The sequence below is a fragment of the Engystomops pustulosus genome, chromosome 6 (genome assembly GCF_040894005.1).
Source record: "Engystomops pustulosus chromosome 6, aEngPut4.maternal, whole genome shotgun sequence".
Classification (NCBI taxonomy): domain Eukaryota; kingdom Metazoa; phylum Chordata; class Amphibia; order Anura; family Leptodactylidae; genus Engystomops; species Engystomops pustulosus.
In genome coordinates, this window is record NC_092416.1 from 150,746,770 (window position 1) to 150,773,797 (window position 27,028).

The 27,028-nt window shown below is 41.9% G+C and overlaps 1 protein-coding gene across 1 annotated transcript; it reads right to left on the reverse strand.

The window, feature by feature from the left end:
- Positions 1 to 6,871: 6,871 nt before the first annotated feature.
- Positions 6,872 to 15,069, reverse strand: LOC140064683 (amine oxidase [copper-containing] 3-like). Its single transcript, XM_072111799.1, has 4 exons — positions 13,359 to 15,069; positions 10,465 to 10,750; positions 9,431 to 9,560; positions 6,872 to 8,128 (listed from the first exon to the last, which is right to left on the reverse strand). The coding sequence occupies exons 1-4, from the start codon at positions 14,938 to 14,940 to the stop codon at positions 7,841 to 7,843; spliced, it is 2,286 nt and encodes a 761-aa protein (XP_071967900.1). The 5' UTR covers positions 14,941 to 15,069; the 3' UTR covers positions 6,872 to 7,840.
- Between the last annotated feature and the right edge of the window lie 11,959 nt (positions 15,070 to 27,028).

Genomic DNA, 27,028 nt, shown 5'->3' on the forward strand with positions numbered 1-27,028 from the left:
ACATAGAAGGCACTTTGACCAAATATTCTCAAAGTATAGACGACATAGTCACTTTCAATCATGTGAGCATATAGCATATGGCGTGCAGCAAGCAGCAAACATTGAGATTGTTAGTAACACGGATACTTAGCCAGATATTCATCCCAGTAATATATTCAGACTTTCTTTAGATGGTTCCTTTTGCTTTGTATATATATAACATATAATATATATAACATATGTCTCACCACCTTCGGCTCGATATACGTGACACGCTCTTCTTCACTGCTTCTGGCGTATAGCCCAAAGAGAATCCGATTCTTACTTGTCCCTCCGCTGCTGCAGATTGATCCCCACGTGTGCAGCTTCACCGGGACTCACAAATGTAGCAGCTCCGGGGCGACGCTCAGGCCCCTACGTTTGTTTTTTATGTATATTGTTTGTATCCCTTTTTTTTAAAAAATTGTTTTTATAAGTGTATTGTATCTCCAAGTGTTAACCTTAATAAGCCTCTGCTTGTAGCCTTAGGGGGTCAAGGGATTTATGGTACCAGCAATGGCGTCACTTGAAGCTGATGGGCCCCAGTGCAAAGTCTGTGCCAGGTCCCCCGACTATAATGTATGGATTTTATTAATAGTCTTCTCATATGGGAAAGTGACACCTTATGGGCCCCCTAAACCTCTTGGGCCCAGTTGCAACCGCACCCTCTGCACCCCCTCAAGTTACGCCCCTGGGTACCAGGTCCTATCACATAGCATGTTTAGTGATTGAATGTTGTGTGTGAATTACCAGTGTGCATTATCCGTGTGGTTGAGGTGCCTACAGCCTTCTTAGTACAAGTAATTTGTGGGTGGTGACAGTGAGTTGTCTGGGTGCTGAGTGCTTGGGAGTAGATTTTGCATAAAAATGGCATTTTGTGTAAGTGGGGTGAGGACTCAATAGTGTAAGTGTACCCTGTAATTGGACTCGAGAGTGGGGGTTCATCACATTTTCCATTTTGTCTCCTCTCTCTTCTAGCAATAAAGGTGGTTGTACATGAGTTGTAATTCCCATTTCGGCAAATGAATGATATTGTTTGTATGATGAAAAATGATACAATTTTCCAATCTACTTTCTGTATCAATTCCTCACGGTTTTCTAGATCTCTGCTTGCTGTCATTCTATAGAAAGCTTCTATGTTTACTTCCAGTGGACAGAAATCTGACCATGGTCACACAGGTGCACGGCTCGTTGTACCATAGAGAGTAATCAGAGCTGTGTGATATAATGAGCCGTGCACCTGTGTGACCACGGTCAGATTTCTGTCCACTTAAAACAAACAATGAGGTTTCCTATAGAATGACGGCGAACAGAGAAACCGTGAGGAATTGATACAGAATGTATATTGGAAAATTGGATAACTTTTAATTATTTAAACAATAACATTTATTTGCAGAAATAGGAATACCCCTTGCAGGGTTAACATATTTTACAGAATATTGGCAAAGGCAAAAAAGATTTGTCCCATTTCCAGGTAGCAAATAAAATATAACTTCTATTAGATCTTGAGTAAATAGTTTTTGTTGTTTCCGTGCAAATAAAGATACTTAAAAACCCCAATATCTGTGAGGAGTTTTTACAGTTGTTACCGTAATAAAGTAAATATATTTGTAATCTTCCCGAAACAGACACTAACAACTGTAATAACTCCTCACAGATATTGAGGTTTTTAAGTATCTTTATTTGCAGGGAAACAAAAAAAACTTTTTCTTCAAGATCAAATAAAAGTTGTATTTTATTTGCTACCTGGAAATGGGACAAATCTTTTTTTGCCTTTGGCAATATTCTGTAAAATACACAAGTCGTACCAATAAACTTGCCGGATTTAGCAGCCTGATCTCTTGAACTAAACTCGGCATATCCGTTTAGCATTTCTACGTTCAGGCTGCTAAATCCTGAAGACAAACATAGCAAGTTTTCTTCAAACCATCCAACCAACCAACAAACAAATGCCTGAATGACTTAAAGGGGTATTCCAGGAATCAGCATAATTCATATACAAATGGGTACTCAAAATATAAGCTAGTGTGTAATTAGTTGTTATTTAAAATGTTGATCCCCTTAGCAGAAAAGACAGGACAGTCTGTTACATCATGACTGGGAGCAGAAAATAAGAGGGAGGAGGAGTTACTGAGAACTAAAGGATCAAGGACTTGTAGTTTCCAGTGGTGGCCATCTTGGTGATAAATCTGGCTACTTTAGAGAGGCCCAACATTTTGTAAATCATAAAATCAAACTATTAAGCTACATTTAGTGACTAATGACATTGAGTTGTCTTTGTATTGCCATTTTCTGGCATTCTTCATTGTTTGGAGCCGTGGAAGGTGTCATTTTTGTGGGACGAGCTAACATTTTCATTGACACTTTTTTTTGTGACTGTACAACCTTTTGATCACCTTTTATTAAATTTTTTTAGGGTGGAAAATTAGCAAAAAAGTGGCATTTTTGAAGTCATTGATTCCTTGATATTTGGAGGCTTTGATTTCAAATGTGCTTATGGGTATTTTAGTGTTCTAGGAAATAGTGTAATTTTAAATATATTTCTTTTTTTCATTTTTGCATTTTTTTTACTTTTTATTTTTACAAACTTTAGGCACCCCATGGTGTATAAACCATATGGGTTCTGATCTTCATAAAATATAATTTGTTACTACTGTTTATTGCTAATATACTGCTTCCCTATTATACCCTGCCACATGTGACCGCATCCGACTGCTCAGGGTCATTCACACGTTTGGCGTTTAGTGTGTGTGTTTCCAAATGTTAACATCAATGCAATTAGGCAAATGTCTCTTCAGTTGTATTGAAACACACATGTTTCATGCCACGTCTGACCAATTCCTCAAGACACAAAAGATAGAGCAGGTCATATTCCTCCCCATCTTTGCGACCTGGGAAGTCATTTTCGATTTTCATTGATGCATGAGCAGAGCTCACCCGCAGATAATAATAATTCCTTTATTTATATAGCGCACACAGATTACAGAGCGCTACACAGAGCTTGCCAAATCAGTCCCTGTCCCCAATGGGGCTCACAATCTAATCACCCTACCAGTATGTTTTGGAGTGTGGGAAGAAACCAGAGGACCTGGAGGAAACCCACATTACATATAATAAAGAAGCTGTAGCAGCGCCAGAAAGGAGTTGGTTAACAATCACAACCACCATCATTGTAATGGAGCAGTTCTTCACAGAGATGTACTGTGTGTCAAAACCCCACCATGACAAGTACATATCTAACATAGAATATAGTGCCAGGTCAAAGCTAGTTATTTAGGAGGTACCTGCTATATTACCTGCAAGCTACAGGAGCCAGGTAAACAAAATACTAAGGCTACATTCACTACGGTACGGCGGGCATACATAGGCGCTGCGGAGAGGAGCAGGGGATGAGCGCTGCTTACCCCCGCCCCTCTCCATAGGGAGATACAGCTCTTGAACTGATGGCATATAACAACTAAAGGGATTATCCAGAGAAATGAAAAACATGACTTATAATAATAGCACAGTACATAAATTAAGTATCAAAACCAAGATCAATACATAAATACAGCACCAGAACCAAGCTCAATGCAAAAATAAAGCACTGGAACTGCAGTCCAAATATGCATATACAGGCAGTCCCCGGGTTACATACAAGATAGGGTCTGTAGGTTTGTTCTTAAGTTGAATTTGTATGTAAGTCGGAACTGTATACTTATCGTTGTAATACCAGCCAAATTTTTTTTGGTCTCTGTGACAATTGGATTTTTTTGGAATGTTGGGTTGTCATTAGAACCAGGATTAACAATAAATTTTCATTGCAGACATCATTGATAACTGTCATAGCTGTTTATTGTGGCCTAGGGCTAAAGTACATGCGGTCCCCTACTTAAGAACACTCGACTTACATACGACCCCTAGTTACAAACAGACCACTGGATATTTGTAATTTATTGTGCTTTAGTCCCAGGCTACAATAATCAGCTATAACAGTTATCACAGGTGTCTGTAATGAAGCTTTAGTGTTTATCCTGATTCTAATGACAACCCAACATTTTTAAAATCCAATTGTCACAGAGACCAAAAAAGTTCTGGCTGGGATTACAATAATAAAATATACAGTTCCGACTTACATACAAATTCAACTTAAAGGAAACCTACCACTTGTAGTGGCAGGTTTCCGATAGCAATACCGGGCACCAGCTCAGGGTGAGCTGGTGCCGGAGCTTATTTTAGTTAGTGTTTTAAACCGCGGTATCGCGGTTTAAAACACTTTTTAAACGTTATAGCCGGCGTAGGCAGGTACGCGCTCGGCGCTTACCGTGCACGCGGCTACATAGGAAGTGAATGAGAGCCGCGTGCACGGTAAGCGCCGAGCGCGTACCTGCCTGCACCGGCTATAGCGTTTGAAAAGTGTTTTAAACCGCGATACCGCGGTTTAAAACACTAACTAAAATAAGCTCCGGCACCAGCTCACCCTGAGCTGGTGCCCGGTATTGCCATCAGAAACCTGCCACTACAAGTGGTAGGTTTCCTTTAAGAACAAACCTACAGACCCTATCTTGTATGTAACCCGGGGACTGCCTGTACAGTAAATTACCAACATCCAGAGGTCCGTTTGTAACTAGGGGTCGTATGTAAGTCAGGTGTTTTTAAGTAGGGGACCGCCTGTAATCACTATACCAAATTATTTTTCATATTTACAGACCCTCCCTAATTAACATATGTAGCCCTATAACAGTTTCATACATTCAGTAATATTTTACCCCATGTAATAAATTTGTACATACATTGCCCCTCTAGTAAATTGATCTATACTGTGCCCCTTGTAAAAGAATAATAAAATCACTCACCTGTACTCTCACTGTTCCTTCTCTTGCAGCCAAGTCTTGGCGTAACAGCCATGGGCGTAACTTTAGGGGGTGCAGAGGTTGCGGTAACACCAGGGTCCAAGAGGTTTAGGGGGCCCCTATGGTGTCACTTTCCCATATGAGAAGACTATTACTATAAACCATACATTATAGTCAAGGAGCCTGGCACAGACTTTGCACTGGGGCCCATCAGCTTCTAGTTACGCCACTCCCCACATTTGTGTGCTGTGGTATAGAGAGGGTGCCACGAAGGATCTCCTAGTATTAACCCTGTGATGTGCTCGATAGCACCCGTATCTTCTAGATGTAGATGCCATTGATTCTTGTATAATTTGGAGCAGATGGAGGGTGGTCTCATGTGTGTATAGAGCTGCAGATGCGCTGTTTGGTAGCTCAACGACATTGAGGATCATTTACTAAGGGTCTGAACGCCGCACTTTCATCGGGTTTCGCAATTCTTTCCGTTTTGCACCGAATTGCCATGGGATTTGGCACATGCGATCGGATTATGGCGCATCAGCGCCGGCTTGCATGCAACAGAAATCAGGGGGCGTGGCCGTCGGATAACTCAACGGATTCGGACAAACTGCGTAATTTAAAAACGGAATTGTGTGGCAAGATCAAGCACTCACATGCACCAGGAAGAAGAAGGTGAAGTCCGGCGGACCTCGGCGCAGAAGCGACGGATGCAGGAACTTGGGTGCACGATCTTAGTGAAACGCGGCAGACCCGAATCCTCGCCGGACAACGCACTGCGGGATCGCGACAGGACCGGGTAAGTAAATCTGCCCCATTTTGTCTACTGTTTGTAGACTCCCTTTACATAAAAACAATTGCACCTTTTTTACTATGCAGAACGTTGAATCACATTTAATATACTTTGCATATTATTTTGAAGCATTTTCAAAAAATCTTGACTCACATAGACTGCACCTTTTCTGAGCAGGGAAAACGATTTACTATTGACAAAAATGGACTGACGAAGGGGCCTCCAAAGAAACAGAAGCAGAGCCAAAAGTGGACAAAGTGACACGCGCATCAATTGAACACCTTGTGATTGGACATTGATGGCATATCCTAGTGATATTCAGTATAAAATACTAACCATGATTTGCACAACCTGTCCCCTCCATATATCTCTAAACCTAGTCAGTCAATACCGTCCCGCACGTAGTCTTTGTTCCTCACAGGACCTTCTTCTTCACTCTATTACCGTCCATTCTTCTCACAACTGTCTCTAGGACTTCTCCCGTGCATCTCCCATGCTCTGGAACTGCCAAAATGTATAAACTGCCCCGCTCCTTCCAAATCTTCAAATGTAACCTGAAAAGCCACCTGTTTAGGATTGTCTACAACAAACAACATCTGCTCTGTTCCCTCACCTCATGTCTCCATCTTCCCTCCCGTATAGATTGTGAGCCCTTGCACTTATATCCTGATCACTGTAGTTTTTGTATTTTGTACTTGTCTTTGTTCTCATCTTAATGTTATGTATCTTAATCCCTAATTGAATGTATAGAACCAATAGAATCAAAGAGGTTTTCTGAGAGTTCGAAAAAAATATTGAGGTTGCCAGGAGGGGGGCTGTTGTGCATAAATAAAAATGTACTTGCCTCCTCCATCTCTTCTGGCGCGCCTGCCCCTGTAAACAAACAGCTCCCGGGGAGCCAGGCACACCCATCCAACGCCTATCCCAACGTTCTATCAGGGGATACACTATCGGAGCTGAGCTTCTGCAGTCCCTGTTTGTTTACAAGGGCACAACGTGGAGGGACCACAGCATGGTGCACCAGAACGGATGAAGGAGGTAAGTACATTTATTTATGCAAGTCCCCCCCCCCCCCCGGCCACTTTGCTATTTTTTTCTAATTCTCGGACAACCCCTTTAATGGTGCTCTATAACTAAATAGTAATATAACAAGTCCTTTCCATTAATATTGGGATTTAGTTCCTGTTAATTTTAAACCAAGGAAAGCAATACAGAATAAAAACTCTTGTTGGTATCAATTTTTTTTATTTGGCAAGGAGAAAAATACGAAAAATATAGTGTCCATTATTCTTTAAAATTTTTATTCTCAGTTCATCATTTGCTTCACCTTTTTAAGTAATATTTTTTCATTTCCCCTATAACCACATTGCATAGTGACTAGTCTGTACATTACACTTTATATTTCAATCAAATACATTACTGATGGTTTCCAGTTTGATCAATTTTTTTCTAATATGTGGAATGATCCTAGATTTTCAGTAGTGGTGGGATTAAAACCCTGCCACACCACCGGGTCACTTAGTGATCCAACAGCAGGGTAATGTGTGGCCTCCTTCAACTGAAAACTGGTCACTACTATCTAAATACTCAGCAAGTAAGGAGTGAGGGGGGCATGGCTGCCATATTTTATACAGGGCAAATTGTTCCAATGTGAAGGTGGTCATGTAGCAAATCATAGAAGACCAGAATTGTATCTGAAATTCACTGCCATCATCAGAATTGTAATATATCTTGCAGTTCAAAAGTTATCAACGGGAATCCCATCGGGATTCTCATAAGGATTGGATCCAGCTCCATTCAGCTGTGTTGATAACTGATGAACCATAATAGATATTGCAGATCTAATTGTGCCAATCAATTTCGGATACAATTCTGGTCTTCTTTGATCTGCTACAAGACCAACTCACCATTGGAAAAAGTTGCCCTAGATCCAATATGGATTTCAAGATGGTGGATATGTTCTGGAAATGGGCTAAAAGATACACCTTTTCATCCATTACTAGTTGGGGTATTCAGATTTGTCATTTTCTCTTTTGTTTTTGAAATAAAAGTGTGTTCTAGGCCTTTTCAGTCACTGTAGTTTGGGATTCCCATCTAATCTGGAATGAAATTATCACATTACTCAATATTGTCAATTTAGCAATATTATAAAAACTTTGTTGGGTCTTGTCAATTCATAGTTTAAAGCCACCCAAGTTTGCTAGAGTATAATGTATTTGTTATCAAACCCATTGTATGTAAATGGAGGAGTTTTAGGAGCACATGAAGCGGTTTGGGATAAACAGGCTAAAGGATTGACACTACATGAAGTGAGGTCTTCATGAGACTCGAAATATACAGCATCTTCTGAAAAGACTGACGGGTCCTCATTGAAGTAGTTGTAAGGTCTGAGGTAGAAGCCCACTCCATTTCCTGCTGTAACTGTGTTGGGGATGTCCTCTGCATGAGGAATGTGCAGGAAACCAGTTGTAATCCAAGCCACCAAGTCCTACATATAAAACAGAATTGATCAGTCACCTGTGGTCATATGTTATCCTTCTTATCAGCCTATTACAACAACCATGCAAATCTACATCCTGATCATCCCTGTGAATATTTGTATGTTTAGAAGATGTATCAATCAGATAAAAATCCAATTATTGGAGTCTTCAACCACTTTATATAGAAAGTAATTTGTAGGATGTCATTTGATGTTGTTATGGGTATGCAGTAAATGGCAGTAGTAATTAGATCGCCAATGTTTCTTGCAGTACGTGATCTTGCTCACTGTCCCATTTGGATGTTAAGAACTTTCCCCACTTTGGCAAAGTATTCTCCTCCAAAGGACTCCTTGATTGGACAGAATACTGACGAAATAATCTGCCAGATCATAGAGAGAACTAGATAGCTATTCAGTTGACTGCACAGTTCTCTCTATCATGTTTGAACTCATCCATATGAAATAATGCAGGGAGAACACAGGGACAGTTTACAGCAATTAACAGACTAGACCAGTGATGGCGAACCTTTTAGTGGCCGAGTGCCCAAACTGCGACCCAAAACCCCTTTATTTATCGTGAAGTGCCGACCACTTTAAATCATATTGCAGGAAGATTCTTTGAGTTCTGCCTGGTGTACTGGGGCAATGGCCCAGGTGCCCACAGAAAGGGCTCTGAGTGCCGCCTCTGGCACCCGTGCCCCGTGCCATAGGTTCGCCACCACTGGACTAGACCATAGTGTGTGGAAATGTGGAACAGTCATGGAATGTGAGGTGCGTGAGAAGAAGGAGTAGGAGGGAAGAAAGGAAAAAATAGGGAACAAAGTGAGAGATTGCGGAATAGATCAGTCTATATGACGGGGGGGGGGTCATGATAGCAGTCTGTGTGATAGAGTAGACAATAGAGAGTAATCTGTGAGAAGGGTAGGGAATGGAGAGAAGTCATTATGAGTATGTGATTAGTATGTTTGAGAGGTGATCATAGGGAGCGGGATATCTGTCCCTTACAAAATGCCCCTTTCTTCTGCAGAAACAATGGAGGAGCCTGGATGGGGCACGAAATCTTCTGAACACCAGGATAGCAACATTAAACTTTTCTCTGCCCTACACCACTTAGACCAGGGTCCTAGACCACTGGCACGGTCACAGTCCAAGACCACTAGGTTTGCAGATATTATTTTCTTCAATGCCTTATAGATGTTATCATGAACCTCTTAACTTCCCTTAGTATTATGGTACACTATTTGACACTGTACAGCAGTATTTATTTAATACCAAGGAACACCGACCGGCTGCACAATCCCAAACACTCACCTCATCTTGAATATTTTCATTGTCAATAAATTTTGAGAATTGAACTGTTGGAGACCATGGGTCATTTTGGTTATAGATGCTGCTGCTTATCTGCTCATCCTCTTTGTGTTTGGTTACAGCCAGTTTATACCTGGAAAGCAAAAGAAAATATATTGGAATGGTACAAACCCAAGAAAAACATGAATCTCCTAGGGGCTAATGAAACCTCTATAACGGGACCCCCAGCTATACATAAAGATTATTATTATCGGTCATTTTCTATTTATAAAGCTGTTATCTTTTTATATGAAAGTAGCGCTTGCAGATCTGGCAAAACCTTTTGCTCTTGCAGACAAGGGGGACATTTATCAGTGCTTCTACGCTTTTCTGATTTTCTGACTATTATTATCATCACTACGCCACCTCCACACCGTGTGGGTATAGAGGGAGCGTGAAGTGGCGCAGCCACTGCCGGAGTGGGCCAGAAAGTGGCATTCCTGCTCCTTGCCTTTGTACTTCACCGCTGAATGTTTGCAAGTTTTTAATAGTAATAATTAATTCCTTTATTTATAAAGCGCACACAGAGTCCGCAGCACTGCAGAGTTTGCCGAATCGGCCCCTGTTCCCAATGGGGCTCACAATCTAATCAACCTACCAGGAGTGTAGGGGGAAACCGCAGGACCCGGAGGAAACCCACGCAAACACAGAGAGAACATACAAACTCTTTGCAGATGTTGACCCTTGGAATTGACCCAGGACCCCAGCGCTGCAAAGCTGTAGTGCTAACCACTGAGACACTGTGCTGCCCCTTTTACTCAAATCTATACCAGGTCGGACCTGGCGAAGTTTTGTCCAACAATGCAGATACTGAGGTCTAAGCCTCATCATTTATCCGCCATGGCGGTGGTGGCTCGGGCTTATTATAAATTGTATGATAAATCTCCCCCAAGATATGTATCCTTCTGCAAACATATTTAAGAAAAACAATAACTCGAGATGCGATCCATGAAACTATTCCTGGCAATAGATACAGCAATGTAGGACATCACACTTACTTAGCCCAGCTCATGGAGTTGTGGACAGCGCTCCTCTCTGGAAGATAGTCTCCTGCAAAGCTGACCATCTGGATCCTATAGGCACGTTCATGATTCCACTTATTCTTCTGCCTGCTGGCAAACTGCATGTAGCGGGGCATCGGGCCATGCTGCAGAAACGCTGCCTGGTTCTCAGACACCAGAACCTTCTTGGTGAGTTTAGTTTGCTGCAAGTGATATTCTGTACTCCAGGGAACAGTCTGCTCTTCAAACTCCATGTCATGGGCAACCAGAGAATTATTTATTCCTAGAATCAAAGATTTGCATACAGTTAATAAAATATTGAGCATTATCATAAATAAGAGAAATGGCAAATAGAAATTTACTCATGAGAATAGAGGTCATTGTACCCCGTGCCAATACTTCTCCATTCATCTTGGCTCTAGAGACATCTTACCACAAGGTTTGGCTATATGTAGAAGTCCTATAGACTTGAAGGGAGTTGCAATATTCCTACAAGATTGCTCCATCAAATATCTGTAGTTGGAAGGAACCCCCTTCTCATAATGAATGGGACTTTCAGTGGTCAGGTCCCACAATTTTACAAATTCACACTAATAACAAGTATTTGTGATCTCTAGGTCATAATTACAGAGGATGGTCATGTGACCAACTGTCCGTGACCAAACTACCCTCCAGGACCTTAATCTTGTATTTAGGGCCGGCTCCAGGCTTTAGTGGGCCCCTGGGGCCACACTGTCCCCCCTCCCCCTGCGGACACACTGGCCCCCCCTCCCTCTGCGGACACACTGGCCCCCTCACTCCCCCCTCACCCTGCGGACAAACTGACCCCCCCCCCCTTCAGGAAAGAAAAAAGAACTCACCTTTCCTGGTTCCCCCAGAGCAGCGCCTGCAGCTGCCTTCTGTCTTCGGCCTGGTCCTCCCGTACGTGCCGGCCCTGAAGCCAGCACATGTGATCTGATGACATCATCATGTGCGCCGGCTTCAGAGCCGTCACATACCATGCGGAGCGCAGCTTCGTGGGAACCAGGACAGGTGAGTTTTAGATTCTGCAAAAAAGTAAGAAAAGTAATTGATCCGGATGGTGATCATTTGTTCCAGTGTCTTATAGCGACACTGGTACAATTGATCCGGGGGCCCGAGTGGACCCCTCCAGCTCACCGGGGCCCTGGCACTGGCGCCGGGCCTGCTTGTATTCACAAATACTATCACAAGGTCCTGTAAGGTAGATTGCTCATGTACAATTACAGAACATTTGATCCTTTACCTTTAGCCATTTTTATGGACAGGAAAGGCAGCTGATAAGGTAAAGAAATTTATTAATCCAGAGGCTTTACTTTACATTTCAAGAAAACTGTGCAGAACTTTTTAATAGATGTATATTGGTAAATTACCTGATACATTACACCCACACAGTACAAAAAGCATGAAGTAAAGTGGCCAATCCTTGGAAAGTAAAAATTGTGAAAAAAAATTGTGAAAAAAATGCCAAATGTGAAACCACCCACACACTGAGGAGGATTTATAAGAATTGTGTTGTAATCTTTAAAGCTTTGCACCACATTTATCAGAGGTTTAGACAGTTCTGACAAAGGGGTGTCGCTCCAAAAATTACAACGATATGGCAGAATTTTACCGTATTTTTATACGGTAAATATATTTGTATATTATAGAGTTGGAGTAGACATTCTTACACTGCGCCAGATTTATCATCCAGGATTAGAATTTACGTTGGTAAATGTGGTACAGAATAAGACTGTCTGTTCTAGTCTAGGCTACGCTTTTACTTTAAGAAACTTTCTGCCCCGCAATATATTCCACCCAGTACTTGGCCAAAAAATTAGGTTCCCATTCAGAATTTCCTAGTAGGGTTAGACGGAATGAATCAGTCGTGCGCCAAAGAAATGCCGACAGTAATGAGTGTGCGCCAAAATCTTTCAGGGACTGCGTCTTAATTTTGCTCTGAGACCAATTTTTTCCTAGCCTATCGTGCGCCAAAAATTGTGCAAAAAAATTACGACAAAATACACATAAATGTGGAGGATAATGTGGAAATGTTAGGCCGCGCTCACTTGCGCCAAAAAAAAGACTGAGGTGTCGGGATAGTCGGAAACATTGGTTCTTTCTGGAGCAAACTCATTATAAATGATCCGCAACAGTTCTGCGCCAAAAAAACATTAACAGCATTTTTGTGGCGCAGATGCGATAATACATGTGCCCCATAGTGTGCAACACAATTACGTTGAGTCACAGTAAAAAATGTGGTGCACGGTCTGACTCTGCACCAGAACGCCGCTATGTGTGCATAAATTTGTGATAGCTGTGGGTCCCAGAGGGGGGATCTGCACCTATCATGTAATAATGACATTTCCTGTTGACTTGGGAAAACCCCTTTAAGTTTTTGGTCCAGAAGACAAACTCAGCTCCTTACACCTATTGCATTCTTACACTTATTCCTTAAGTGTCAGCCCTAATGGAGCTTTTTCTTTTTTTTTTTGCTTGTTTTTTGCTTTTTCTGATCATAAAGAGCTTCAGTACATGCTTGTGTCAAGTAAATATTAACTATTTTATTACAAGTGTCTATGTACTCTCTGGATTACTGTGCAATTACATTAGAGTAATGATGAACATCCCTGTAATGCAGGCTCAGCATTCATTATAATGGAGTGCGTCTCTGTACCTCTTATGTAGAATGCAACATATGAATGCCCCGCTCTATTGCCTAAATTCTGATATGCTGATTTTGCAATAACCTCTTGAATCTACATATTGTGCAGTAGACTAATATCAAGTATTGTTACTTTCTATATTAATAATGAACACACCACTTTAGTAAAAAATTATACACTATGGATTATATCATTGTTATATTCTAGATATAGATAAGTACTTACCTCCAACATCCATGTCCACCTTATAGTTTATAAAATGTGTATGAATGGTCCCCAGAGTATGAGGCCCCACTCTATGTCCATATTGAAGTCCTTCATCCGTAAAGAAAGATGTACTTATATATCCCGTTGCATGAACTTTTGACTCAATTGCCCCATTCTGGTAGAACATGAAGTCAAACACATAATCATAATTTCCAAGGGTGGCAATGGTTCTTATAACCAAAACTGTGTTGGCCAAACCACCATAGTAGGAAGAACCAAGACTTGAGAAGTGTCGTCTTAAAGGAATGCCGGTGTTGAGTTCAAATATGCAAATGGATCCCTTGTTAAGAACTGAACTGTCTGAGTCAAGCAAGTAATGGGTGTCCACGAATGTAGCAAAATAAGGACAGTCAATGCCACGGACCAACTGGAAGACAGAACGACCAATGCCAAAGTGCCCATCCATGTACCTGGTTGACATTCCAGTGGGAGCGCTGGACCCATACACAGATATCGCTTCTTGGATGCTAAGCTCATACAATATTCTTTCCCCTTTGAACTTGATATCATATAACCTGAGTCCTCTGTTCACATTGACTCCAAACGCAAACCTCCAGTGTTGGAATAAGACTTGGTTATTCTTGACGCTGTATCGGACACCTTGTGGTTCATATTGCAGAGGGATATCAGAGACTGAACTTTTTGGGGGATCCAGAGAAGCGATGTCATCCTTTTTTTGTGGCTTTTTCATCTTCACCACCTTCAATTGTCCCTTCTTATACTTTTCTTCCAAGTCAGACAAGTTCTCAAAGTACTCACCGTTATAAAACACCTTGTGAACATTCCACTTATCCCAGTCAAGGCTTTTATGGTTCAGCAGAAATTCTAACCCAGTTGGATGAAGGAAATATCCACTGCCCTTAGTGTTATAAAAGATACCAAACCAGGTTTTCCTTTCTCCAGATGCGAAGCCTCTTGGAGCACTGGTCAAAGCAGCGAAGAATTCATTGTCTGACTCATTATAGTCCAAAACTTCCTTAAGAAAACTTTTTGCCTTGGGGAACTCTTTAAGCATAAAGTATTGTCGAATCTGACTGTATTCACTGCCAATGACGGGTCTACGGTGATAAGGGAGTTTGCTTTTATACCTCTGAAGGGTAACATCATTCTTATAAGTAGGATTTGGAAGTGGTCCCACAACATACTCCTTAATTTCAGGTTCAGAATGACTTCCAAAATATACCACAGCCATTGCTTCTCTCCTGGGCTTAGGTCCTCCTTTATCCAGGTACAACAAGGCATCCTGCTTCCGGGGAGGCAGTAGTTCCACAGAATATATACAGTTGGAGGAAGGTTTAGCATTGGAGATGTCCACCAGATTCTCATTGATAGTCTTCTTGAGGTACTCAACAACATGGGCAATTTCTTCAGGTGTTAGGTCTGCAAACACCAAGCTCTGGTCATCGTGTTTCAAAACTGATGTTTTCTGATTTCCAGAACTGCAGGATTTTATTTTAGGTCCAAGAAAAAGAACACAAAGCAAAGCTGCAATGGTGGCAAGTGCCAGGACCATAAGCAGGGTGACTATCTTAGCATTCATTCTTCCTGGCTTTGCCTTAAACCATCAGTTCCTCCAGTGTGAAGGTATGAACTCCGTGCCTTGGCTCAGAAGCAATGACTTTCCCTCATTACTGCCTATTTAACTTGCTGCATCCTAAAGGAAACTGGGAACGGGGGAGGAGGCAAGGAACTGGATGCTGAAGAAGATAGTGATTTATTTTGGAATTTTGTCAACCCTGAAGCCCTCTAATAGCCTCTAAGTATCCAGCCCAGATTTTACACAAACAATGACTCCCATGTAGCATATAAAGAGCAGCATGAGATGTAGGTGAGGTTTCTCTACGATTTCTCTAGGAGCAAACAATGTTGAGTTGTATCTTTTAGTTGCATTGGTTAGTATACACTGAAAAAAAAAAGATTTGGGGTTACTGCAACATTTCTGCATCACATGGTCGATGTCATGATCCAGTTCCCTATTTTGTATTATCAGCACCTATCAGTCACCTTTAGTGTGATGCCACACGTGGCGTTTTGACCGCGTTTTTGGCACGTTTTTAAGCAGTCCGTCAAAAACGCATGCGTTTTTGACCAGTTTGAATCAAGATAATTGGTCAAACTTGTCGAAAACGGATACGTTTTCAAAAAATGCATGAGTTTTTAAATGGACTGCATAAAAACGGGCCAAAAACGTGTTCAAAATGCCACTTGTGCCATCACCCTTATTAAAAAGACTCTGGTTCCAGTGATCTCATTTCACCCCCAGGAGATGGCAATGCTGAGACTGAGACAATACGAAACGGAAACAAAATGCAATACATCATGCCACGACCGATCACACATGTGTTTGTATGCAAATGCATGCGATCAGCAAATAGCATTGGGTGTTGTCTAAATGCATGGAACAGGGTATTCGCATACAAACGGATAAGCGATCGACCGTGGCCCGCTCCAGTGCTTTATGATTCAGTTTCAAAACGCTATGGCGTGACAGCACCCTGTGGGCGCGGTTACATGTTGAGTTTTTATTGTGTTTTGAAACACATTGCTACAGCTGAGGAGAGGTGATCTGCCTAATTACATTACTGTTAACATTTGTGTTTACATGCATCGCTAACGTGATGTTAAGGCACACATTAATACCATGTTATCTCATTTGTTTTGTTAACGCATGCATTAACAGTGTGTTAACATGTGCATATTGCTAAAAATGTTAATACAATGTTAACAGATGCATTAACATCATGTTTACATTGCATTTTGTAAACACAAATGTTAACAGTAATGAAATAGGGCAGATAATCTCTCCTCAGCTGTTCTAATGCGTTTCAAAACACAATGAAAATACAACCAAAATTCAACTTGTGACCGCATCCTCAGGCTGGTTTCCCATGTGCCGTTCTCGTCGCATTTTTAAAGGCATCAAAAGCGCAAGTGGGAGGGGGTTTGGCCAAAACACATATGCGTTTTGGCCAAACCCCCTCCCACTTGCGCTTTTGATGAGTTTAAAAACGCAATGAAAACGGCACGAGGGAAACCGGCCATAGGGTGGTGGCACACATGGGGGGACATTTACTATGGCGTTTCCGCCAGTTTTGTGGCGCTCTCACCACATCTTCTGCTCTCAGACCTATTTATTATCTGGCGGCGCCAGAAAAAATGCCTTTTTCCGTCTGCTCCGACTCTTCTCCGAAAAGGGGCGTGGCTTTGGCGGAGTGGAAACTCAGACACAATTAATATGTGTCGCAGCCCTTTTTGGGCGCTGTAAACTGACGGAAAGTAGACCAAAGGAAAACTGGTCTAGCAGGGGCTGTTGGACACATTTCTGGTGCTCGGGACAGATTTTGGTCCCAGGGACAGAAAATAGTCTCGGCGCCAGAAATGTCTCTGCACAGCTCTACAATATTAAATGTGTGTCTTCTTACCGAGAGCAGGTCGGTAACAAAGCCAATGCAGACACCGAGACTGTAAGTAAATGTCCCCCATGGTGTTTTGAACCCATTTTTAGACTGTTTTTAAGCAGTCCATTAAAAAACGCATGCGTTTTTTAAAAATGCATCTGTTTTTGACAGTTTTTCCAATTATCTTAATTGAGTTTAAATGGACTGCTTAAAAACGCCACGTGTGCCACCATCGTATGGCTGCATTCACACATTCAAACACATATGCCATCAGACCAAGTCAAACCCCATTCCACTTGAATTGAATTCCACAATCCAACCGGAATGTGTGAATGTAACCTTGCCATATAAGGCCGGCGGCACATGTGGCGTTTTGAACCCATTTTTGGCCCGTTTTTAAGCAGTCCGTTAAAAACACAATGTTGACGCATGCGTAAACAATGTGTTAACAAATGTAAGGATGCGGTCCCATGTCGTGTTTAACGCATGATTGATACAGCTGAAGAGAGATTTGCCTAATTAAACAGCTGTTAACACTTGCATTTACAAAGCGCAAATGTTAACACTTATGTTAATGTGAATGCATGCATTAACAATGTGTTGACAAGCGCATGCGTTGACACAATGTTAACACACGTGTTAATGATGTGTTAACACATGCGTTTTGTAAACACAAGTGTTAACAGCTGTTTAATTAGGCAAATCTCTCTGCAGCTGCAGCAATGCATTTTTAAACGCATGCACTAGACGCGACGTGTGACCGCACCATAAATAGTAATGTAATTAGGCAAATCACCACTTCTCAGCTGTTGTAATGCGTTTCAAACGCAATGAAAACGCAACCAAAGCGCATTGTGTGAACGCCCCCTCAGGCTGCTTCCACAAGTTCAGTTTTTGATGCCCAAACCAGGAATGGAGTAAAAGTAGGAGGAGGAGCAGAACCTTTCAATTATTTGTCTCAACCCATTATCATCCACACCTTCTTTTGGATCCAAACACTGCATTTGAAAATCAGAACGTGTGGAGCCCCCTGTGGGTGCAGTCACACTTTGCACTCACATAGTATGAAAACGCATGGGATCTGTAACCAGCATCCAGTGTCTTGCATTGTATAACTGCTAGTCTATAATAGTGAGGAGAGGTGATTTGCCTAATTACATTACTGTTATTGTGCATTTACAAAACACAATGTAAATGTCATGTTATCTCTCCATATTGCAGCAAAGACCCATCGCTATCACCCGCAGTCAGGGCCGCCGATAGGGCAGTACAACTGGTACTGCCCTATGGGGCCCGGACTCTAAGACACTAGGGGGGGGGCCCGGCCGGTGGGGTAATATGCGGTAATAGTACGTCAAACTTCTGGCCCCGGCTCCTGAATGGAGCCGGGGCCAGAAGCTGCGGGTGTCGGCTATATATTATAGCCGACACCCTCCTCTAACACCCGCGATCGGAGATTTCTCCGATCGCGGGTGTTAACCCCTAACACGCCGCGGTCGCGCTGACCGCGGCGTGCTAGGGGCATTTAACAGGATTCGGACCCCCCCGCGGCGCTTACCGGGGGGGTCCCGCTGCTCTGATCGCAGCCCCGGGACTGCCGGTGCCCGGGGCTGCGCGATCTTCTTCCGGGTGCCGGGTCCGTGCCTCCTGGCAGGAACCGGCTGTGACACACTGAGCATGCGCAGCATGCTCAGTGTTTCACATAATACAGTGTAATACATCTGTATTACACTGTATTAGGTGAAGAATAGCTTGAACAAGTGATCAGTGGATCACTTGTTCAAGCTAACCTGTAAAAGTAAAGAAAAAAAAGTTAAAAACACTGAATAAACACAATTTTTAATAAAAATAATTAATTAAATAGAGTTAAAGTCCCCTAAACACAAACATTCCCTATACACATCTAATAAAGTAAAAATACCTGAAAATCACCAAAACCCCCCACATATTTGGTATCACCGCGTCCGTAACAATCTGTACAATAAGTCAGAAACATTATTGGACCCGTACGGTGAACGCCGTAAAAACAAAACCCGAAAAACTCGCCAAAAATATAAATTTTCATAAAATCCCTTTACAAAAATGTTCTAAAAAGTGATCAAAAAAAGTTATGTGCCCCAAAATGGTACCAATTGAAAGAACAACTCAACACGTAAAAAATAAGCCCTAAACTAGCTCTGTCAACCAAAAAATATTAAGGTTAAGTTCCCGAAAAGATGGCGATGCAGAAACAAATAAGATTTCCTCTGTATTAGTTTTTCTCCAGTAAAATTGTAAAAATAAATGAAAAACTATATAAATGAGGTATCACCGTAATCGTAGTGATCTATAGAATGAAAATATTATAGTATTTTTAGTGTATGGTGTACGACCCCCAAAATATACAAAAAAAAGAAACCCCAAATTGACAATTTTCTTTTTCCTCCATACATTAAAGAGTTAATAAAATCTCATCGAAAAGCTATAGACCCACTTAAATGAAGTATTTGTAAAGTGCATCTCATGTCGCAAAAAATAAGCCCTTAAATGTCCAAATTGCCAAAAAAATAAAGATTGTATAGCCAATAAAAAGTGACAATGCATAATCTGCTCTGAATGGCGCAGCTCCCCCTCAATGCCCTGGCGTGTGCCCATACAGCAGGTGACCACCACATATGGGGTATTGTTATACGCGGGAGAGATGGGGGATCAAATTTTGAGGAGCGTTTTGGAATTTTATCCACTGAGAATTTGTACATTTTATGAAAAACACATTAATTTAGCCAAATAAAATGTAATTTCGAAATTGCATCCGATTTTGTTTTAACCCCTGTAAACCAATTAAAGGGTTAACAAACTTCATAAAAGTTGTTTTACGTACGTTGAGGGGTGTAGTTTCTATAATGGAGTAATTTATGGGGTTTTACTTTATTTAGGCCTCTCAAAGTGACTTGAAACCTGAGCAGGTCCCTCAATAGCAGGATTTAGCTTTTTTTATGAAAATGTGAAAAATTGCACGTGACGTTCAATAGTATGACTCCTATTGGCAATCTACCAGAAGAGTGTGCCTTGTCGTAGCAACAGGCCTCAAACCCTGTTTGTGAAAGGTCACTGCGGGGGGCAGGAGGCTTGTTCGGTTTTGGGGTGTGTTGGGGCCCAGACACTTTTGCTGTATGGGGCCCCGAATTTCCTGATGGCTGCCCTGCCCGCAGTCAGTGCTTGCACCGATCGCGGGTGTTAACCTCTTCTTTGCCGCCGCCATGCACGGCATGTTATAATAAATAACATCACGGAAAGCCCTCACACAGCTCTGTACACGGAAAAATGAAAAAGTTATGGCTTTTTGAAGGTGGAGAGTGAGAAATTAGCAAAAAAAACCTCCGTCCTTAAGGGGTTAAGCATGCGTTTTCGGTGTCTTGCATTGTTTGGGAACACAATGCTAGCGGTAGGTGAGATCACTATCCTGGGGCTGCTGTGTGTGCATTTGGTTTCTCAGTGGGTGCTATCACACATGCCGCACTGTTGCATGTAACCAATATAGCATTTTATATTGTATATTCCCATGCTGCGCATGCACTGAACAATCAACCAAGCGCTGACCTACATTATTTTTATCTGTGGTATAGAACAGTGATGATCCCCTATGCAGGGAAAGGTGTAATAAGATCTACATTTCTACATGTGAAGATCTCCTCTTGTGGAATCTGTCAGCATCTTCTATAGGAGCTAAAGGTACGAAGAGTCCACATCAATGTTAATGTGCTGCCCCCCGGTGGATTTTTTTAAAAAAAAAAGTAACGTGTGTAACCAAAACTATAATTACCGTATATACTCGAGTATAAGCCGACCCAAGTATAAGCCGAGGCCGCTAATTTTACCACAAAAACCTGGTAAAACCTATATATTTTTTACTCGAGTATAAGCTGAGTTTGGGTTTTCAGCACATTTTTTTGTGCTGAAAAACTAGGCTTATACTCGAGTATATATATATATATATATATATATATATATATATATATATATATATATATAATTTATTGATTTGTATTTTTTTAACTAAAAACAGGAAATGATTTTATCAAAGGAGAAAGGAAAAAACTTGAGATTAGTAAAAAAAAAATTCCTTTCGCATGGTGCTTCCCACTGGAGGATCCTCTGTTATTCTGGTGGGCCAGTCCGACACTGAACGGAGACATGGTCACAGCTGGACCTTACCTCCATGACTATAACTAGTAGATGGCCTGCAGTATCATTGTGCAAGGAAACATCAAATTAACCCCCATTCACATGACAGTATTCTGATCAGTATGCAAATCTTTCCAATAAAGTTTTTCTCTGGGTTCCATTGTTGGTTTTGGTTTGTAAATACTGAAGGAAAATCTGGATCAGTTACTTTTGTGTGAATGGGGTTTTTACCACAGTATATTTGCTATTGCTGAGGTCCCTTCATTTTGGTTCTGTTAGGGTGCGTCCACACGTTAAGGTTTTCAGATGCAGTTTTCGATGCCCAAACCAGGAGTGGAGTGAAATATAGGAGAAGGAGCACTTCTTAATGATAAGTCCTCACCCGTTATTATGCACATCATCTTTTGGCTTCAAAAACTGCATCTGAAAAACGGAACCTGTCGATGAACCCGTAGTGTAGGTGCAACCTGCGACCTGTAGTGAATTCCGATTTAACTTTTTTTTTTTTTTTTTTGGGGGGGGGGGGGGCACAATTTGGGCGCATCTCTGCAATCCCTGCACTTCTACTTCCTGACTCTTTTTTTGTTGCACAGTTATAGCTGCAAAAAGCAAATCCACTAAGTTTTATTTCAACCTGATGAATGTCGAGTTAGTTGACATTCCTCAATGTCCTTGAATTAAATTTATGTATATTGCAGGGACTCCCTGTCCTGTGTACAGCCCATGGGATCCCACCAACATACAGGTTAGTTTCCACATACCCTACCCTACATACATCTGTGCACCGTTTTAGATACTAATAATAAACATATGTGATATATGCATCTATTGCAGTGCCAGTTTTACATTTTTAATTTTATACAACACTTTTGGTTGGTGATACCCCAACTTTCAAAACTTGTGCACTCTATATGTGGTCATAGAATTAGAGCATTCCCAAAGTTAATGTATAAAAAAAAGGAACTTGCTGCCCTCTGGTGGATACTTCAGTACATTCATCTATGCAACATGCAATAATATTTAACTAAATGCAATACAATATATAAGGTCCAGGGACCTCAATAGCCATTAAATAAATGTGTATAATGAAGCCCTTCATATTGTCTGTGTATCTACTTTAAAAGCGTATCACCATCATCGAGGCGTTCCCAGGGTTTTCATGCTATCATGTTGTCATTGGCCCATCAAAACCAGGGGCACATACTCATAGATCCAGGAACTGTAAACTTCTGATATCTGTTATCCATGGCCACCTTCCTTTTAAAACTTTTAGACGTGCAGGCATGCCTGAGATTGGCCGGGTTGGATAGTAACTCTGCTGTATAAGAGCAGGGTCACATGTACAGATGTTATTCCACACAGGAGACAGAGCTAGGGAGAGATTCTGCTGTTCATAGCATCAGTCAGTGACATCTGAAATACCAATGATTGCCCTTTTGAGAGCACTTTGGTAGTGACAGAAGGCTGCTGTTATTAGGGACAGTTGTAATTCTAGAATAATTGCCCTTTTAAGGGCACTCTGAGAAACTGCATTAGGCAATTAATATGCGTCCTAAGGGCGAGGATATTCTTACTGCTAATAGATTATACAGCAATACCTGGAAAAACCAGAAAGGAATATTAGCGTTTACTGCATCATCCAGCAAGGATGTTTTCAGCTCCTTAAAAATCATAAAGGTGCTGCTGTCAGTGAATACTGTGCACCAATACCTAGATTCATAGTATCATAGTATCATAGTATATAAGGCTGGAAGGAGACGCAAGTCCATCAAGTCCAACCTTCAAGAATTAAATAAATGTTTTATCCACATAACCTGTGATATTTTTTCTCTCCAGAAAGTCATCCAGGCCTCTCTTGAACATGTACATAGAGTCCGCCATAACAACCTCCTGCGGCAGAGAGTTCCATAGTCTCACTGCTCTTACAGTAAAGAACCTTTGTCTATGGTGATGGTAGAATCGCCTCTCCTCTAGGCGTAGAGGATGCCCCCTTGTTCTGGTCACAGGCCTAGGTATAAAAAGATCTTTGGAGAGATCCTTGTACTGTCCGTTCAGGTATTTGTACATTGTAATGAGGTCTCCCCTCAGTCGTCTTTTTTCTAAACTGAATAAGCCCAAATTTTGTAATCTGTCATTGTATTCTAGTCCTCCCATTCCCCTAATAATCCTGGTTGCTCTCCTCTGCACCCGTTCCAGCTCTACTATATCCTTTTTATACACTGGTGCCCAAAACTGTACACAATATTCCATGTGTGGTCTGACCAGGGATTTGTATAAGGGCAGAACTATGTCTTTATCATGAGAATCTATTCCTCTCTTGATACATCCCATTATTTTATTTGCTTTAGCAGCAGCCGCCTGGCTCTGGTCACTAAAATTAAGTTTACCATCCACCAATACGCCCAAGTCCTTTTCAGCTTCAGTTTTACTAAGTAATTGACCGTTTAGAACATAATTATACTTTTTGTTTCCATGGCCCAAGTGCATAACTTTACATTTATCTACATTAAACCTCATCAACCATTTCTCTGCCCATCCCTCAAGCTTCCACAAATCCCTCTGTAATGCTAAACTATCGACCTCAGTATTTATTACTTTACACAGCTTAGTATCATCTGCAAATATTGAAACTTGACTGTGTAAACCCACTACAAGGTCATTAATAAAAATATTAAAAAGAAGTGGCCCCAATACTGACCCCTGTGGCACTCCACTGGTAACATCAACCCAATCTGAGAATGTGCCATTAATGACCACCCTCTGTTTTCTATCACTAAGCCAATTACTTACCCAGATACACAGATTTTCTCCTACTCCCAGCAGTCTCATTTTATATACCAACCTTTTATGTGGCACGGTGTCAAATGCCTTTGAAAAGTCCAGATATACAACATCCACAGCGTCCCCCAGATCCAGTCTTGAACTTACCTCCTCGTAGAAACCAATCAGATTAGTCTGACAGGAGCGATCTCTCATAAACCCATGCTGACGCTGGGTTATAAGGTTGTGCACAGTGAGATACTCCAGGATAGCATCTCTAATAAACCCCTCAAATATTTTCCCCACCACAGCAGTTAGACTTACGGGTCTGTAGTTTCCAGGATCGCTATTTGATCCTTTTTTGTATATTGGTACCACATTTGCTATGCGCCATTCCTGTGGAACATAACCAGTCCTCAGTGAATCTTCAAATATTAAAAATAACGGTCTGTCTATCACCGTACATAATTCATGCAGAACCCGGGGGTGTATGCCATCTGGCCCAGGTGATTTATCTATCTTAGTGGATGCGAGGCGGCGCCGTACCTCTTCCTGGGTTAAACTGTTGACATTATAAAAAGAATTTACATTATTCCTCATTGTGTCTTCCACCAGGGGATTTTCCTGGGTAAAAACAGTTGAGAAGGCGACATTCAGTAGATTGGCCCTTTCCTCATCTCCTTCCACCATGACCCCCATGTTATTTCTAAGGGGACCCACACTCTCTGTTTTTAGTTTCTTATCATTTATATACTTGAAAAATAATTTGGGATTATTTTTGCTCTCCCTGGCAATATTTCTCTCAGTCTCTATTTTTGCGGCCTTTATCTGCTTTTTACAGGATTTATTTTTCTCTCTATAATCCTGTAATGCCTCATCGCTACCTTCACGTTTTAGCACCTTAAACGCTTTATCTTTCTCGCTTATTGCTTTCCTTACAAGACTAGTTAGCCACATAGGCTTTTTCTTGTTCCTTTTATGCTTTTTCCCATAAGGTATGTGTTTCTCACAGGACTTTTTCAGAATATATGAGAAAAAGTCCCATTTTTGGGGGGGGCTTTTGTCTTTGAGAGCATTATCCCAGTCTATGCCTTTAAGGTCTTCCCTTAGTTGATGAAAATTTGCCCTCCTGAAGTTTAGAGTGTTGGTTGCCCCTTCACTAACGTGCTTAGTAAAGCGTAATACAAAATCAATGATATTATGATCACTATTCCCCAGGTTCCCCCCAACCTGTAGTTTTGATACCCTATCAGGTCTGTTGGTAAGGATAAGGTCCAGCAGCGCCCCCCCTCTTGTTGGCTCCAGGACTAGTTGCGACAGGTAATTGTCTTTTGTTGTTGACAAGAACCTGCTACCTTTGAAGGACCTGCAGGTTTCTGCCCCCCAGTCAATATCTGGGTAATTGAAGTCCCCCATGATAAGTACTTCACCATGCTTTGAAGCCGCATCCATTTCACTTATCAGCATTTCCTCTGCTGCCTCCATTATATTTGGAGCCTTATAACAAACCCCTAGTAATATTTTATTATTCTTTTTCCCTCCTCTTATCTCCACCCATAGGGACTCCACATTTGTGTTACTGATGTCATCTCGCAGGACGGGCTTGAGGCAAGAATTCACATATAAACAAACCCCTCCCCCTTTTTTATTTATACGATCCTTTCTAAAAAGACTATAACCATCTATAGTAACAGCCCAGTCATAGCTACTGTCCAGCCATGTCTCGCTGATACCCACTATATCATATTTCCGTTCCAACATCAAGAGTTCCAGTTCCTCCATTTTGTTTGTGAGGCTTCTGGCATTTGCGTACATACACTTTATATGGTTTTCCCTGTCCGTATTCCTTTTGTCCTTATTCTCCAATCTCATTCCAGCCCCCCTTCCTCCCCCATGGACTATGGCTCTTCCCAGCTCTCTATGTACACCGTCTATTTGCCCTGCACAAGTGTAGTTGCCCTCCCCCCAGGTCTCTAGTTTAAACACTCCTCCAACCTTCTAGCCATTTTTTCCCCTAAAACAGCAGCCCCCTCCCCATTGAGGTGCAGCCCATCCCTACTGTAGAGCCTGTAGCCCACAGAAAAGTCAGCCCAGTTCTCCATGAACCCAAACCCCTCCTTCCTACACCAACTTTTGAGCCACTTATTTACCTCCTTGATCTCCCGCTGCCTTTCTGGTGTGGCACATGGTACAGGCAGTATCTCGGAGAAAATTACCTTTGAGGTCCTTGCCCTGAGCTTATGGCCTAAATCTCTGAAATCATTTTTAAGGACCTTCCACCTACCTGTTACTTTGTCATTAGTGCCAATGTGGACCATGACCGCTGGTTCCTCACCAGCCCCTCCCAGTAATCCATCAACCCGATCCGCAACATGCCGAACCCGAGCACCCGGCAAACAACACACTGTTCGGTATGCACGGTCTTTGTGACAGATTGCCCTGTGTGTTCCCCTAATAATCGAATCTCCCACTACCAGCACCTGTCTGACCTTGCCTCTGCTCCCATTACCCTTCTTACTGGAGCACACATTCCCCTGGTTGCTAGCGGCCACATCTTTCTGCAGCATTGCTACCCCAGAGCTGATATCCCCCTCATCCGCCAGCCTGGCAAACTTATTGGGGTGCACCAGATCAGGACTAGACTCTCTACAACTCTTCCCTCTACCCCGCCTTCTACATGTTACCCAACTAGCTGCCCCTTCACTCTGCACCTCCATACTTCCCTCCCCACAACCATCTTCCCCAGAGAGTTTGTGCTCCAGGAGCAGCAAACTTCGTTCCATATTATCAATTGCCCGCAGCCTTGAAACTTGCTCATTTAGATCCAGAATCTGGGCTTCCAGGTGAGCAATTTTCACACACCCCACACAGCAGTATTCCCCCTCGAACGGCTGTTCAAGGAAAGCATACATGGCACAGGATGTACACCGTGTAGCAATGCCACTTATGGAGTCCATTGTTCTAATGGGGATTACAATAGAATTATGCACAGAAAGAAGAATTTACAGTCAAAGTAACACAGAAGTTACCTGCTGAAGCCCCTCAAACTTAAGTCCCTTAAACGTAAGTCACACTTAAGACACTGCACACACTTCAGATCAATGCACACTCGCCGCCAAGCTCATACACTCGCTTTGCTAATGCTTTTTTAAAAGTTATCTGCCACAAAAATCTGCAGAGCTCACTGCACAAGATCTGGCTGCAAACCACCAAACAAACTGACCACAGAAGTATATAAAGGCTGCTAATTAGATAGCCACACCCCACTATTAATTAGGCAGCACCTGTGACTATACTGTCTAGATA

Excerpts from the sequence above, each read along its gene's own strand:
- LOC140064683 (XM_072111799.1), bottom strand. The coding sequence starts at position 14,940 with ATGAATGCTAAGATAGTCACCCTGCTTATGGTCCTGGCACTTGCCACC. Across the intron at positions 10,751-13,358 it reads GGTGGACATGGATGTTGGAG|GAATAAATAATTCTCTGGTT; the intron begins GTAAGTACTTAT and ends CTTTGATTCTAG. Across the intron at positions 9,561-10,464 it reads AACTCCATGAGCTGGGCTAA|GTATAAACTGGCTGTAACCA; the intron begins GTAAGTGTGATG and ends TTTGCTTTCCAG.